We start from the raw sequence: 17,220 nt of genomic DNA on the forward strand, positions 1-17,220 counted from the left end.
TTGCCTTTTTTTTTTTTTTTTGCTTCATCAAACAACTCAGTACTCCGATAAACTTTCAAGCTTACGTCTAACAAATTTCTAAAGTTCGATGCATCTAAGAGGTCCCTAAAGTTTCAATGTTGTGTTTAATTAGTCACTAGTTCAAGTGTCTAATTATCACTTTTTAAAAAAAATAAATAAATATTCAATAGGTAAAGAATCAGACACAAAATTGAAAACTCAAAGCCTATCGGACATTTTTTTTAACTTTTAATGACTTATTGGACACAAATTTGAAAATGTAATAATCTATTAGCCACCTTTCAAAGTCCAACAACCTATTAGATATAACTCTGAAAGTTTTTTCTTTTTATTTTTGATAACCTTTAACTTCGTGAATCCTAACGCCAATTCCAAGAGACATCAAGGGTTTTCGATAGGCCTTCAATCCAACACCTTGGGAACTTTTGGGTTCATAAATTATTTAAAGAGTTGGCCACAATGTGGCTATCGACGTTTCACTATTGGATGTGTGAGAGAAAAATGGTAAATGCACCTCAAAATTATATCTAGTAATTATTAGGAGGCATATAGAATAATCCAACGCAGCCACAAAATTGATATATTTTCCAAGTTAAGACGGAAGATAGATGCATGAGGAGAGAGAGCACCCTTATATGTTGATTAAGGATGTGTGTGCGTGTACGAGAGAGAGAGAGAGAGAGCACCTCAGTTGCATCACGGCGAAGAGCCAGCATGCCGGCCTCAACACAAACAGCTTTTAGTTGTGCACCATTGAAGTCGTCGGTGGACCGAGCTAATTCTTCAAAATTGACATCTGGGTGGACATTCATCTTCCTCGAGTGGATCTAAAATTGTATTTTATAACAATTATGAAATGACAAATAAATAATATACATATTACACGGAAAAACATGGGCAAAGCGGAGAGGAGGAAGACCTCTTAGCTCATCGTAGATTAAGAAATTATATTCTTAAAAAAAGGTTAAAATTCTCTAGTTCTCTCATTTGTCCTCTAAATTTTCAAAATTGAAAGATTTAGAGGGAAATTTTTTGCTACCATGGAAATTTCTGGGAAAAAAACTGAAAAAGAAGCAACACAAAAACATAAGATAAGCATAAGAACCTGCATGATTCGGGCCCTGGCTTCTTCAGTTGGATGAGGAAACTCAATCTTCCGATCTAATCTACCAGAACGCATGAGTGCTGGATCAAGAATATCAGCACGATTTGTTGCTGCTATAACCTGAAATGATAAAAATTCTAATTTAGTAAAATGAAAATGAAAATGAAACATCATGAAATACTAAACAGCCCCAAAGGCCAAGAGATTTTAGAAGTCAAATGCTGATCAAATCAACATAAACCCCCCACCCTACCATAATGTGGAACCACAGCACTATTGATATCAAAATAATTCAAGGAACAAAAGAAAGACCTTAATGCGTTCATCACTACTAAACCCATCCAGTTGATTGAGTAACTCCAACATGGTTCGTTGCACCTCCCTGTCTCCACTTACTTCGCTGCAGTCAAAAAATAATAATTAATTAATTAATAAATAAAAGAGAATTTTATGAACATTCTGAAAGGGGAAAGCATTAACAGACCTGTCAAATCGCTTGGTTCCAATAGCATCAATTTCATCAATAAAAATGATGCAGGGGGATTTTTCTTTTGCAAGCTGAAAAGCATCTCGAACAAGTTTCGCACCATCACCAATGAACATCTGCGATAATTCCAAGTTACATTGCTAATAGACATGTCTACTAAAAGGAAAGAGAAATAAAAGGGTACAAAAACCACATGAAGCCAATTCAACTGAATCAGGGGCATCACAAATAACCTTTTAGCTTCATTAATATAGTATGATGCAAAGAAAAGTTGTAAGAGAGATAAGTTTCTGAGGTTTCTTGACCCAATAACTATTTTCCCTAAGCATATCTGTACCTGAACAAGTTGTGGGCCAGCCAATTTCAAGAAGGTAGCATTTGTTTGTGCTGCACATGCACGTGCCATCAAAGTTTTCCCAGTGCCAGGAGGTCCATACAAAAGCACACCTTTAGGTGGACGAATTCCTAGTTTCTGAAACCTCTCTTTATGAGTCATGGGTAAGACAATGGCCTCTACTAGTTCTTGAATCTGTGCCAATAATGTAACGATCAATTAAAAATGACATCCAATATGACCTGCAAAGTAATGAACTAGTGGACAAAATCAAGAATCTGAAAAGTGCCTGCTTTTCCAGCCCTCCAATGTCATTGTAGTCTTCTGTAGGTTTCTCATCAACCTCCATAGCCTTCACTCGAGAATCATACTCAGATGGCAGAGTATCCAAAATCAGGTAACTATCCTTGTTTACACCAACCAAGTCACCTGGCTTTAATTTATCAGGATCCACAAGTCCAACAACAGGTAAAAAGATAGTCTGCAGCCAAGAAAAAACTAACGTTTAATACAATTTTTGCCAATTTCTGGACAATAAGAGAACTGAGACTTTTCTAGCAAACACATCATGTTTCTAGACTATCAAACTGACGAAATCTTGATAATCATACCCGTCTTGCCCGTTTTATGCTATTATCATATCTTATGATTCAGCATGACAGTACGAGTCAGTGAACACAATCAGTTAGAAATTTATCATACTTTTAAATCACAAAATATTACACTAACTATATTGATTCCAACCTAAATTGTGGTTGTAGAAATTTTACTGACGTAAAATCATTGACAGTAAGAACAGTGGAGAACATAATATGATCACATAAAAGAATCTGGTTACAGTAACCTGGCGAGTGGATGTCTTCAGTACAACACACTTTCCTTTCCTTTGTGAATCAAGATCAATATTTGCACCATCTTCTTCTGCGTCATCTTCGGGGTTCACTTCCAAAATCTGAAAAATCAATAGGGAGGAAAGAACAGAATTCAGCGAATGTGGACCAATTCTCAAAAAAACCAACTTGCCCACTTAAAATGAGACAAAATCAACCTTACAAGCGTTGAAAGTAACACATCAACCGCGGTTCCAAGAGGGTGCAGAATAAAAAGTCACAGTAACACATCCATGATTAACACACCATTACATGGAAAATTGAAGGAAGAGACGCAGCAATTTCTTAAGAAAAATGACAGCATAAATCTCTAAACCATGAATACTAGAAACTTCAAAAGATCACCTTTTATCACAGAATCTACGTAATAAAAATCCCAAGTTACTCGAGGTTTTTGGCTCAGAAAGAGAAGCAAGAAAACTGAAAACAAAACATAAATAAATATTAATACCACCCGACCACCTATGAAATAGCTATTAGTCCTTTCTTTCATTATAGCCAATAGCATACTTTCCACAGATTCATTTCAAAGATTAAATAATGTGAACTTTCTCCCACGCATTTCCTTGGCTTGATGTAGAAAATCTACATCAGAAACAATTCCAACTAAACCTCGCATAAATATTAGAATCCAGAATATATCTGTTTAGTTTATGTATTTTAATAAAAATATTAAAAAAACTCCAGTCCACCAGCCTTTGCAAGACGCAAGAACATAATTGATTTCACTTCATATACAAAATGTAACCATCTCGGAGCCTAACATAAAAAGGTAAACCGGGGGTTTGCTACAAGAACGAAGTGAAACGCATATACAAATAATTTTGAGAGAAAAAGAATTAGTTTGAGGGCATAACAAGGCAACAGCATACCTCGACAATGTTCCCGACCAAGTAAGGTAGCTGCTTATTGAGTTTAATCTTCTCCTGGTTCTCCTTTATTTTTTCCTTGATTGATTCCAACTCCAGATTTGTTCTTTGCACCTCTTCCTACACTCCAATAACCAATCAGAAAAATCAGAAATCTCCACTAATTATTGAAAATTTTACTTAAATAACGCCGCTGAAGAAGAAAAATAAACAGGTAGAGACAGGAGAGCTTATTTTTCAGTAACTGAAACAAAAGAACAAAACAGACCGAAAAGAACTCCAAGATTACGCAAGTATACACGCACAACATTAAAAAAGTTGAACAGTACATGATTGAAAGAGTAAAGAAGAATTTAGGACCTTGAGAATTCGGATCTCGTTATCAAGCAGACGAGAAGCCCTAACAATGTCGTCAGTGGTCATGGAAGCAAGCTGATCGTCTTCGAAATTGGAATCTTCAACCATAGCTGTCGCCATTAGGATGAAACTCAATGGAGTTTGAGTTGCAGAAATTGCACAAAGCTACACGAGACCAGCAGAGATGGAGAGAGAAAGAAGGGAAAGAAAAGAATAGAAATGGACGATTTTAACTTGTCGCCGAAGAAAGAAATTAGAAGAGAGCTAATTGGGCCGATAACTTATTGGGCCTCAGGATTTCACAATTGGGCTGAAAATTTAACGAGCCAACCTGTTCCACAATTGGGCCTGTAATAAATGTGGGCCTTTGCCAGAGAGAAACTAGAAATTATTGTGTAATTTTTATATTTGTCTCCAAAATATTCCCCATATTTGTAATAATTCCCTTAAATTTTTTGACCTAATTAATTTTTAAAAAAAAATTATTAATAATTAATCTATTAAATATAAAATTAAATTTTATATCTAATAAAATAAATTTAAATATATATATATATATATATATATATATATATATATATTTAGAAAACTTTTTGAAGTCCATAAACGTAATTAAAAAAAATGGAAAGGTTATGAATTTATTATAATTTTTTAATATTCCGACTAGAGATAGAATTGAAAGTTCGAGACTTCACGGTTTAAAATTTTCAGAGACGTAATAATATTTAAAATTAAAAAAAAAATTAATGTTGAACTCCTTATGTAATGGCCCAGATCAACCGCTAGCAGATATTGTCTTCTTTGGACTTTCCTTTCAGGCTTCACTCAAGGCTTTAAAACACATCTGCTAGGGGAAGGTTTCCTTCTCCTCCCCAACCAATGTGGGACATCACAATCCACCCCTGGGCCCAACATCCTCACTGGCACTCTTTCCTTCCTCCAATCGATGTGAGACCACCCCCAAATTCACTCCCTTTGGGGCCCAGCATTCTCCTCCCCAGGGACATCACAATTTACCCCCTTCAGAGCCCAACATCCTCGCTAGCACTCTTTCCTTCCTTCAATCGATGTGAGACCACCCCCAAATCCACCCCCCTTTGGGGCCCAACGTCCTTACTGGCACACTACCTCGTATCTACCCCCTTCAGGGAACAGCAAAAAGGCTGGCACATCGTCCGATGTCTGGCTCTAATACCATTTGTAAGGGTGTGGAAACCTTATTCTAGCAGCATTTTAAAGCTTTGAGAGGAGGCCCGAAAGGCAAGGCCCGAAAGGAAAAGCTCAAAGAGGACAATTTCTAGGGAAGCATGAAAGAGTATCAAAATCAGCCATCAATATCTATTCTGCTTGCTTGATGAACAAGATAGAGAAGCTGAAACATTCTAAATATACAACATCAGAAAATCAGTTCAACCATTCCTTTCAGTAACACAACAGACAAAGCTTTGGCACCAAGAACAATCAAAATACTGTAAGCCGAACCGACCCAAGATATCGGCAACGATGCCCCAACACAGAAAAGACAATGTGTATGAACAGACAAAGCTTTTGGCATCAAGAACAAAAAAAAAAAACTATATTACAGCATCCAGTAAAAGCCGAACCGATGCAAGATACCAGGGACGATCCCGAGCACAGAGAGGACAATCTGTATGAACAGACAATGCTTTTGGCATCAAGAACATAAGAAAAAACTATCCTACAGCTATCCAGTATAAGCCGAAGCGATGCAAGATAGCGGAGACGATCCCCAACATAGAGAGGACAATCTGTATGAACATACCATGCTTTTGGCATCAAGAACATAAGAAAACTATCTTACAGCTTCCAGTATAAGCCGAACCGATGCAAGATCCCGGAGAGGAGGCCCCAAAACAGGATCTCTGCAAATATCACATACAAGAGAATCCCCACTTTTTTTGAATGCCAAACTCCAATGAAAAGATGCTTCTTTATCCAATAGATCTGCCATGGATATGTTACACAGATAATAATGGATTAGAACAGACTCGAGAAACAAAAACTGGACTTCGAGTTCATTTGTCAACTCGTGATTATATAAACGAAGTTTAAATCTTGTTTTAGTCCATAGACTTTCAAATTTGTTCTATTTCAGTTCTAGAACTTTTACCAATCATTGTTCTATTTCAGTTCTAGAACTTTTACCAATCATGTTGGTCCTTTGCTATGCTACTTTTCTACCTTAAATCTTCTTTGTCCAATATAATTAAAAGATTAAACAGCAAAGAACAGAACAGACCAGTGTGTTGTGGGGGTCTTCATAATACCATCCATTGATGAAACCTGCAAAAATGCCAGCAGCTGCCATAACATACACGAGCATCGCGTTCATCCCAATCCACTCCAATGGTAGAAACAAGTACCTCAAACCCCAGATATCAACCTGTCTCGATGGGAAAAGAGAAACTTTTATCAATATAGTGAAGAAAGGAACCAAGTTGAAGAACTTTTGTGACAACTCAAGCCCACCGCTAGCGGATATTGTCCTTTTTCGGTTTTTTCTTAAGGTTTTTAAAACGTGTTTGTTAGGGAGAGATTTCCACACCCTTATAAGGAAAGCTTCGTTCTCCTCTCCAACCGATGTGGGATCTCACAGTCCACTCCCCTTAGGGCCCAGCGTCATCGCTGACACACTATTCGGTGTCTGGCTCTGATACTATTTCTGTAACCGCTCAACTCCACCGCTAGCAGATATTGTCTTCTTTGGGTATTCCCTTTCGGGCTTCCCCTCAAGGTTTTTAAAACTCGTCTGTTAGGGAGAGGTTTCCACATCCTTATAAGGAATGCTTCGTTCTCCTCTCCAGCTAATGTGGGATCTCACAATCCACCCCCTTGGGAGCCAGCACCCTCGCTGGCACGCCGCTCATCCACCCCCCTTGGGGGCCCAGCATTCTTGCTGACACACCGTTCGATGTCTCACTCTGATACTATTTGTAACCGCCCAAGCCCACCGCTAGCAGATATTGTCCTCTTTAGGCTTTTCTTTTTGGGCTTCCCCTTAAGGTTTTTAAAACACATCTGTTAGGGAGAGGTTTCCACACCCTTATAAAAAATGCTTCGTTCTCCTCTCCAACCGATGTGGGATCTCACAATCCACTCCCTTGGGGGCCCAACGCCCTCATTGGCACACCACTCGATGTCTAGCTCTGATACCATTTGTAGCTCAAGCCCACCGCTAGCAGATATTGTCTTCTTTGGACTTTTCCTTTCGAGTTTCCCCTCAAGATTTTTAAAGTACGTCTGATAGGGAGAGGTTTCCACACCCTTATAAGGAACGCTTCGTTCTCCTCTCCACCGATGAGGGTGTTGTGCACCGGAAGCGGAACGAATGTACTCACAACACCAATGAACAGAATCACACAAAGAGACACCAAGATATTTACATGGTTCAGAGAGAAGAAGTTCCCCTACATCCACGGATAGCAACTAATCACTAATAAACCAAGTGTTACAAGTGAATACCTCACTATCACACTACAAAGTCTCTCACCAATATGTCACTCAACAAATACGATGTGACACCCAAAACTCAAAACTCTCCCATCTCCACCCACTTGTTAGGAATGGATATTCAGAATGGAGGGAGAACTCTCTCATTATATAGCATTACAGAATCAAATCTCCGACGGAGACTAAATCTAATTCAAATAACCCAATCAAATCTAATTCAAATAACCCAATCAAATCTAATCCAAATAACTTAACCAAATCAAATCAAAACTTATGACAATTTACAACTTCATATGCATAACTGAAAACTGTTATCCTTAAAAACAACTGAAGTAAGGCGGGAACATAACTGAAAAGTAGTTTAAAGAAGAGAAGAGTACCAAAGCGTAGAAGACTGAGAAAACCAATGCTGCAGCTCCCGATGTCACACAGACATAGCTAAACGTATATAACTGCTTATTTAATGGAATCGCTGCATCGATCAAGGACGCATATTGTTATTTGCAATAAACGAAGATAAATACAGCAAAAGTTGCACAGATTTGACAGTTGGATGATGTGTCACACCATGAGTGAAATGAAGAACAAGTCCTAAAATAAGAAGAGTGAAGCCCATAGTAACCCATTGCTTCAGCCTAGCTGAGTGATCCTGTGTATAAGCAGCGTCAAATGGCATACAAAGAATTGAAAAATGTTGATTAGCATTTAGTTCCCTGTCAAGATTTGTTTCAATTCTATCCTTATAGTTAAACTATAATCACTGTAGTTTGGGTGAATCGTCCAAAACATCCCTATGACTACCAAATTCTTGCAAGTTTCTCGTGCGGTGCATTCTTATACTTTATACAATCACTAGGACATCGTCTCTCCATCGCATCTAAATAGAATATGTGACGTAAAAAAGACGTTACCAGCCAATAATAACAAGGGAGTTTTGGAAGATTGAATGAAAATATAGGAACGAAAAGGTAACATTTAGGGAACAAACTAGAACAATGCTCGAATCAAACAGCTAAAATGAACGAGAGCTAACCTGAAAATGAATAAGAACATGCCCAAAATGCACTCCAATAATTGAGGACAGAATGGCAGAAATCGAGCTGCAGTTGCAAGGATGTGTACCCTTGATGAAGTTCAAAATAATCTAGATTTATAACTATAATGAACAAAAGCAGATAGTTCATTATCAACTTCCGTTTAGGAGTTCCTAATAAATAATAAACGAGTAGGAATTCTTTTCAACATTTCATTTCATTCACTTCTCTGTTGCTATGAAGCTGCAAAAGTAAATAGAATTTCAGTATTTCTAAGCATATTTCGTGTAGATCCCACATCCGTTGGAGAGGAGAATAAAACATTCCTTACAAAGATGTGAAAACCTCTCCCTAAGAATAAAACATTCCTTACAAAGATGTGAAAACCTCTCCCTAACAGACGCATTTTAAAAACCTCAAGGGGAAGCCCGAGAGGGGAAGCCCGAGAGGGAAAGCCCAAAGAGGACAATATCTGCTAACAATGGGTTTGGAATGTTACAAATGGTATCAAGAGCCAGACACCGAGCGGTGTGCTAGTGAGGACGTTGAACCCCCAAGAGGGGTGGATTGTGAGATACCACGTCGGTTCGAGAGGAGAATGGAACATTCCTTATAAGGGTGTGGAAACCTCTCTCTAACATATGCGTTTTAAAAACCTCGAGAGGAAGCCCGAAATAGAAAACCCAAAGAGGACAATATCTATCTAGCATAAGCGTTCGATTTTCTCTATCTAGCAAACCCATCTGATAAGTTCAAGTGCCAACTATTTCCAACAAAAACACCATATTCTAGTACGATTATGGAAGAACTCAGAAACGAGCATCGAATAATCTATAATCCTTAAATAAATCAGAATCCATAGCATTGAATTATATCTGCATGACAAACCTTAAAATTCCTTCAGGTTCAAACGGGGCAAAACACCATGACGGAGCATTATTTCGGAAAGGCCCTGCGTACGGAGAATTCTCAGTGCAGGCCTGCAGCACTTAAACAGTGTCAAATATTCTGAGCCATCAAAAGTTTATATCATCAACTTATGAGATGCAAATAACGTATCTACACACTTCAGATCTTCTCCAAGCAGGATGTGCATACATGTGACGGATTCCCAGCACTTTTCTGTCGATATATCCCACGGCATTACACGGAGGATCCAGACTTCCTCTTACACCACAAGCTACCTAAATTTGATATGGAAATAGCTTAAAATATATAATCCTAGCTTTGGCAAGAAAACCCTTTCGATAAATGGTATATAGATCCATCAAATCATAGACTTGAAAGGAAAAATTGGAATTACTCTGTCATTGAAACAAAACGCTGTGAAGTCAATTGAATGGTGATTTGAAATAAGTTGGATGATCACGAAGAACTTACAGTGAAGTTTCTTCCATAATGAACACTATCGCTGTCAGTGACAGTAAATTGCCAATCAGGAATATATGTTCCATAAAGGAGAGCAGAGTAAACAATAAGAATACAAGCTCCGACAAGCCTGCGATTTAAGAAGGAAAAATCATCCTCGTTGCAACAAAAAAATAATAATAATAATAAAGTGTTAGGAATCACGGATCTCCACACTGGTATGATATTGTCTACTTTGAGCATATGCTCTCATGGCTTTGCTTTGGGCTTCCCCAAAAGGCCTCATACCAATGGAGATGTATTCTTTGCTTATAAACTCATGATCATTCCCTAAACCAGCCAATGTGGAACTCCCTCCCAACAATCCTCAACAATCCTCGCCTCGAACAAAGTACACTATAGAGTCTCCCTTGAGGCCTATGGAACCCTCGAACAGTCCCCCCTTAATCGAGGCTCGACTCCTTCTCTGGAGTTCTCGAACAAAGTACACCCTTTGATTGACACTTGAGTCACTTTTGACTATTCTTCGAGGCTCACGACTTCTTTGTTCGACATTTGATGATTCTATTAACATGGCTAAGTTAAAGGTATGGCTCTGATACCATGTTAGGAATCACAAATCTCCACACTGGTATGATATTGTCCACTTTGTGCATAAGCTCTCATAGCTTTGTTTTGGACTTCCCCAAATGGCCTCATTCATTCTCTAAATTAGCCAATGTGGGACTCCCTCCCAACCATCCTCAACATAAAGACAACATAAAGATAACTGATGAATAGTAATGCAAGTGGTTACCAATTCCAGAAGTATGACTTGAATATTGAAAAGTGATTAAATGGTTGATCACTGGATTGTGTTTTTCTTGAAAGTACTTCCACAAGTGCCACAACCAAATATGCTAGAGCAATTCTCTATAAAAGATGATTCAAAATATATATTAGCAACTTCTATAATCATTTTAACAAATACAAATCTCAATATCAAAATACCTGGAGAATGCCACATAACCTTATCTTTCTCATGTCAACACCATAAGTCAGTTTGTCGGGCGCATGGGAATAGCCACCTAAACAAAATAGTTGAAGCAAAGTCGAGTTTTGTTAAGCCAAAAAACCTGATATTGCTCGATATAGTGCCAATAAATAAGAGCCTTTGAGCTGATAACGGTGATTCTATCATAATCAAAAGGTCTCGACCTTAACTTATCACGTTGCAGTGACGATCATGACAGTGGAAAAAAAATGAAGATATTAAAATATATATATATATATATTCTTGTAACTATCTCAAAGAGTCATCTAGCTGCTTGGTCATTGTTCGAATGTTCTTTCCTTTTTTCTTTTTTTTTTTTTTTTTTTTTTTTTTTTTTTTTTTTTTTNTCCCAACAATCCTCAACAATCCTCGCCTCGAACAAAGTACACTATAGAGTCTCCCTTGAGGCCTATGGAACCCTCGAACAGTCCCCCCTTAATCGAGGCTCGACTCCTTCTCTGGAGTTCTCGAACAAAGTACACCCTTTGATTGACACTTGAGTCACTTTTGACTATTCTTCGAGGCTCACGACTTCTTTGTTCGACATTTGATGATTCTATTAACATGGCTAAGTTAAAGGTATGGCTCTGATACCATGTTAGGAATCACAAATCTCCACACTGGTATGATATTGTCCACTTTGTGCATAAGCTCTCATAGCTTTGTTTTGGACTTCCCCAAATGGCCTCATTCATTCTCTAAATTAGCCAATGTGGGACTCCCTCCCAACCATCCTCAACATAAAGACAACATAAAGATAACTGATGAATAGTAATGCAAGTGGTTACCAATTCCAGAAGTATGACTTGAATATTGAAAAGTGATTAAATGGTTGATCACTGGATTGTGTTTTTCTTGAAAGTACTTCCACAAGTGCCACAACCAAATATGCTAGAGCAATTCTCTATAAAAGATGATTCAAAATATATATTAGCAACTTCTATAATCATTTTAACAAATACAAATCTCAATATCAAAATACCTGGAGAATGCCACATAACCTTATCTTTCTCATGTCAACACCATAAGTCAGTTTGTCGGGCGCATGGGAATAGCCACCTAAACAAAATAGTTGAAGCAAAGTCGAGTTTTGTTAAGCCAAAAAACCTGATATTGCTCGATATAGTGCCAATAAATAAGAGCCTTTGAGCTGATAACGGTGATTCTATCATAATCAAAAGGTCTCGACCTTAACTTATCACGTTGCAGTGACGATCATGACAGTGGAAAAAAAATGAAGATATTAAAATATATATATATATATATTCTTGTAACTATCTCAAAGAGTCATCTAGCTGCTTGGTCATTGTTCGAATGTTCTTTCCTTTTTTCTTTTTTTTTTTTTTTCTTTTTTTTTTTGAGAACCTCAGTTTTCATATTATTCAAATGGATTACTGATAGGTACTTATTCATAAACTACTCTGGGAGGAAGATTACTTTGAGATCCCACGTCGGTTGGGGAGGAGAACGAAGCATTCCTTATAAGGGTGTGGAAGCCTCTCCCCCAGACGCGTTTTAAAACCGTGAGGGTGACGACGATACGTAATGGGCCAAAGCGAACAATATCTACAAGCGGTGGGCTTGGGCTGTTAAAATTACAGAAGTTCACAAAGTAACCTAAGAAACCTTCGGGCCTATTCAAGAGGGCAAAAACTCCTGGTTCCCAAAAGATTAATAGAAACGCTCTCTACTCAAATACCAATCTTCCCTACCAAGACATTATGCAACCTAAATCCCTAAATACATTCTCACAGAACTTTCTAGCCCCTCATAGAATACACTTTTACCATTTTTAATCTGACAATAACCCTCTCTACCATCATACGTAGAGACTCCCAGCGCATAATTGCAACATGTCAAACATTTCGAGCTTGGATTGTCAGATTGATGGCAGTAGGATAAAGAAAATTCACAGAAACAAGAGTTTTCCCATCGATTTCCGCATAAAAAGCACAAAACATCAAGAAGGAAACTTGAGCTGATTGCACCTCAATCTTTAGTGCACTGCTCTAAGAGAAGAGAGTTGGAGCCAAAACTGACCTTGTAATAGAAGGCCCCAGAATAGGAGTTTTAAAGTTCGAAGAGTGACCTTTTCGATGGCCATAAGTTGGTTCGGTATTCTCTATAAAAAAAAAAAAAAAAACCAGACCAGGAACAAGAAAAACACTGTTAAAACATACTCCAATACATGTTGTCAAAAAAAAAATTATTAACAGAAGTTGAACCTTCAGGGCGAGTGCAATGGCCATCCCAACAATGAACAAGAAGAAAGGCATCACAAAATCTGCAAGATTGCAGCCATACCAAGGTGCATGACCGATCATAGGCCATTCTCCCCCCGCATCATCAACCAAAATCATCAACTACAAGTACCATTAACATTAAAAAGCTCTGATAAATAAAATACCAAGCATTAGAAAGCTCAACGGTATCTTTATTAATTATATGAGCATCAACATGATATTTGAGTAATCATAGAGTTCTACAAAAAATGATTATCAATTCTACTATGTATAACTTGTCCAAGTTGTAACAACTCAGATCCACCACTAGCAGATATTGTCCTCTTTGGCCTCTTTGGGCTTTCCCTTATGGGCTTCCCTAGCAGATATTGTCCTCTTTGGGCTTTCCCTTACGGATATTGTCCTCTTTGGGCTTTCCCTTACGGGCTTCCCCTCAAAGCTTTAAAACGCGTCTGCTAGGGGAAGGTTTCCACACCCTTTTAAAGGGTGTTTTTGTTCTCCTCCCCAACCAATGTGGGACATCACAATCCACCCCCATTGGGGCCCAACGTCCTCGCTGGCACTCATTCCATTCTCCAATCGATGTGGAACCGCCACCAAATCCACCCCCTTTGAGGCCCAACGTCCTTACTGGCACATCGCCTCGTGTCTATCCCCCTTTGGGGAATAGCCAGAAGGCTAGCACATCGTCCAGTGTCTAGCTCTAATACCATTTATAACGACCCAGATCCACCGCTAGCAGATATTGTCCTCTTTGGGCTTTCCCTTTCAGGCTTCCCCTCAAGGCTTTAAAACGCGTCTCCTAAGGGAAGGTTTCCACACCCTTCTAAAGGGTGTTTTATTCTCCTCTCCAACCGATGTGGGACATCACACAAGCGGTCTAAAGAACCAAGAGACAAATGCAAATTCCGTCCGATTATGATCATGTGAACTCAACTCCAGTTCCTTCAACAATGGCACCAACCCGCAGGTCAAAATTGCGAAGTCTCTCATCGGTTGGAGAGGGGAACGAATCATTCTTTACAAGGGTGTGGAAACTTCTCCCTAGCAGAGGCGTTTTAAAGACTTGAGGGGAGGCCAGAAAGGGAAAGCCCAAAGAGGAATATCTGCTAGCAATGGGCTCGGATGGTTACAAATGGTATTAGAGCCAGACAACGGGTGATGTACCCAACAAGGAGGTTGAACCCCGAAGGGGGGTGAACACCTAGCAACGTGAGACTTTCATCCAACTTTAACAACTAAGGAAAACCTACTATTAATAACATTGCATCAAAATTGCTCACAGACATTGAAAATGGGTTTGGAAGAAAGATTGTTCTTACTAACTCTTCTCTTTAATACAACCCAATAAAAACCCTCTGGCACCATCCATAACCAACGCATCCAGTAATCAATAAAAGGGAACAAAAAAAGGGGCGGAAGAACAGAAGTACCGCGACGGTGAGACCTCGGAAGATATCAAGCGACGCAACACGCTTCGATTTTACTGGTTTTGATAGCACAGCATCGGACTCCACCGAGATAAGGCGGTGCTGAGGAGTGGAATCAGACTTGATTTCTTCCATCGAAATGAGCTGCAAAACTGAAGTGGATTAGCTCAGCTGAAGCTAAAACGACAGCCAATGATTGATTTGTGAAAAGGGGAAAGGGAATTTACAGGTTCAGAAATCTCGTTTTGACTGTTACCGTCATTCATGAACACCAATGATTTCTTGTAGAGTTGACTTTCCTTGAGAATCAGAAATGGACAAGGAAAGCTCGGAATTCTGAAAGCTCCTGATTTCTTGGGGAATCGTACGGCAGTACGGGTTCCTCCTCCTGCGGGGCGGGTCTTTCTCTCTTGTTTCTTCAAGAAGAATCTAATTTCATGGTTTAAATACTAATTTTATTTAGTTGTAATTATAACACTTTAGCTATATATTTTTTTGACTTTTATATTTTAAAATGGTTTTATCTTGTTTTTATATTTTTACTTCTTTTAATTAAACATTCATAGAGGAAAATGAGATAAATAGTGGATGTAATATAAATATAACTTTTTAAAAGTATAATATTTTAAAATATAGAGAGGACAAATAATATAAACTTTAATATAATCTATACAAAATATATTAATTTGAATGCACTTTGAATTATGTTCTATTTTTCTTAAATTTATATACTTTCAATTGTCTAATTTTAAATAAATATAAATTTTAGTTTTTATACTTTCAGTAGATCTAATCATTTAACATTAATTTTTTATTAAATTGATTAAGTAATTAAAAAGTTTAAAACTTATTAATGGAAGGTTTTATTTAAGAAAGAATCAATAATAAACTAACCACGTGGATTATTTTTAATAAGATGTGCGAAGAATAAAACTCAAGTTATATTAAAAGGACTATTTTAAAAATCGAAATATTGAAATTTAGATTTTGTTTCATTTTAGTTTTTGAATTATGAAAAGTGGGATATTTAATTTTGTCAGAAAATCTGATTTTTTTTAAATAGTCGTAATATAGTTGCTTTTTTTTTGTTTTTTTTTTTTTTGAAACTCACAAATCAATAAAATTAAGAAGAATGAGCCAAAAATTATAAATTTTATTGTCAAAAATTTTTTCAACTTTTAAAATATATTTTTCAAAAATTGTATCCATATATCAACATATATCAAATAATTTATAGTCAAATAATTTATAGTCTAACTGAATTATGTTGAATATTATAACTCCTTTAAAAATAATTTAATTTATAGTCTTACTGAATTATGTTGAATATTATAACTCCTTTAAAAATAATTTAGACAGTTGAATATCATTTATAACTCTTTTAAAAATAATTTAGATACTCATTAAAGTATTTGATTATATTTTTAGACGGCTCGAATATAGATAAAACACTAATTATCATTCTAAATGTCAAGAGTTTCATCTCTACCGAATTCTTGAAAGGAGAAACCCTAGAAGACTCCCACAATGAGTCAAAATCCCTCTACAACAATCGAATTGTGGAGAGGAGACTTGAGACCCCTGCATCTAGTCAACAGGTTCCCCTGCATAGAGAAGGAGAAACCCTAGAAGACTCTCACAAAATGGGTCAAAAGCCCTCTACGTAGCCGATTTGTTCACGTCCTTCCACGCCACAATGGCGCAATTCATAGTCAAAAGCAAGGGACATATCTTGCCAACAAGACATTACAGGGCCAACGAATAGAACCATTACTGGCAAGGCAAAGACACTATCATATGAAGTAACTCTTTATAGAGGACCCTCCAAAAAAATACCAAAAAACTATTACTCGTACCTCAACACCAAGGGCGCTTCAAGCTCACCCGACTAGCCTAATGAACTACCTCAACAGCAAGACGAGTCTACGCCTCAAAAGCTACAAGACACTATAGATCGATCGCCTAGTGGAAGGTAAAAAGATGAATCAATTAGTTGGAGAAGAAGGAAGAGTGTGAAAGGGAGGGAAGATGTAAAATATATAACTCTTTCTAAAATAGGCTATGAATCTAGTTAGATATATGCGGATAAATGGAAAGGCAAAGACACTAACATATGAACCAACTCTTCATAGAGGACCCTCCAAAAAAATACCAAAAAACTATTACTCGTACCTCAACACCAAGGTGCGCTTCAAGCTCACCCGACTAGCCTAATGAACTACCTCAACAGCAAGACGAGTCTATGCCTCAAAAGCTACAAGACACTATAGATCGATCGCCTAGTGGAAGGTAAAAAGATGAATCAATTAGTTGGAGAAGAAGGAAGAGTGTGAAAGGGAGGGAAGATGTAAAATATATAACTCTTTCTACAATAGGCTATGAATCTAGTTAGATATATGCGGATAAATGGAAAGGCAAAGACACTAACATATGAACCAACTCTTCATAGAGGACCCTCCAAAAAAATACCAAAAAACTATTACTCGTACCTCAACACCAAGGTGCGCTTCAAGCTCACCCGACTAGCCTAATGAACTACCTCAACAGCAAGACGAGTCTACGACTCAAAGCTACAAGA

The 17,220-nt window shown here is 37.7% G+C and overlaps 2 protein-coding genes across 2 annotated transcripts in view; both read right to left on the reverse strand.

Moving 5' to 3' along the window:
- Positions 1-4,284, reverse strand: part of LOC111450697 (26S proteasome regulatory subunit 6A homolog) — a 5,755-nt gene extending 1,471 nt beyond the window's left edge. Inside the window, exons 1-9 of the mRNA XM_023090936.1 lie at positions 4,067-4,284; positions 3,710-3,826; positions 2,792-2,899; positions 2,237-2,428; positions 1,951-2,142; positions 1,611-1,729; positions 1,439-1,526; positions 1,127-1,246; positions 708-848 (exon numbers count right to left, since the gene is read on the reverse strand). Coding sequence (XP_022946704.1) covers positions 708-848; positions 1,127-1,246; positions 1,439-1,526; positions 1,611-1,729; positions 1,951-2,142; positions 2,237-2,428; positions 2,792-2,899; positions 3,710-3,826; positions 4,067-4,183 — 1,194 coding nt within the window. The 5' untranslated portion in view covers positions 4,184-4,284. The remainder of the gene's footprint in view (positions 1-707; positions 849-1,126; positions 1,247-1,438; positions 1,527-1,610; positions 1,730-1,950; positions 2,143-2,236; positions 2,429-2,791; positions 2,900-3,709; positions 3,827-4,066) is intronic.
- A 1,095-nt stretch (positions 4,285-5,379) lies between these two features.
- LOC111450529 (heparan-alpha-glucosaminide N-acetyltransferase) lies at positions 5,380-15,072 on the reverse strand. Its single transcript, XM_023090717.1, has 14 exons — positions 14,870-15,072; positions 14,646-14,786; positions 13,195-13,332; positions 13,010-13,091; positions 11,952-12,028; positions 11,758-11,873; positions 9,949-10,066; positions 9,636-9,752; positions 9,457-9,548; positions 8,568-8,634; positions 8,102-8,183; positions 7,915-8,006; positions 6,324-6,467; positions 5,380-6,028 (listed from the first exon to the last, which is right to left on the reverse strand). The coding sequence occupies exons 1-14, from the start codon at positions 14,906-14,908 to the stop codon at positions 5,882-5,884; spliced, it is 1,452 nt and encodes a 483-aa protein (XP_022946485.1). The 5' UTR covers positions 14,909-15,072; the 3' UTR covers positions 5,380-5,881.
- Positions 15,073-17,220: the final 2,148 nt, after the last annotated feature.

The sequence above is a fragment of the Cucurbita moschata genome, unplaced genomic scaffold, assembly GCF_002738365.1.
Source record: "Cucurbita moschata cultivar Rifu unplaced genomic scaffold, Cmos_1.0 Cmo_Scf00012, whole genome shotgun sequence".
NCBI lineage: Eukaryota > Viridiplantae > Streptophyta > Magnoliopsida > Cucurbitales > Cucurbitaceae > Cucurbita > Cucurbita moschata.

What these genes read in the sequence shown, in the direction of transcription:
- LOC111450529 (XM_023090717.1), bottom strand. Translation starts at nt 14,908, where the DNA reads ATGAATGACGGTAACAGTCAAAACGAGATTTCTGAACCT. An exon ending in AAAACGAGATTTCTGAACCT is followed by an intron (nt 14,787 to 14,869) that starts GTAAATTCCCTT and finishes TCAGTTTTGCAG; the next exon opens with CTCATTTCGATGGAAGAAAT. An exon ending in CTGCTTGGAGAAGATCTGAA is followed by an intron (nt 9,549 to 9,635) that starts GTGTGTAGATAC and finishes TAAGTGCTGCAG; the next exon opens with GCCTGCACTGAGAATTCTCC.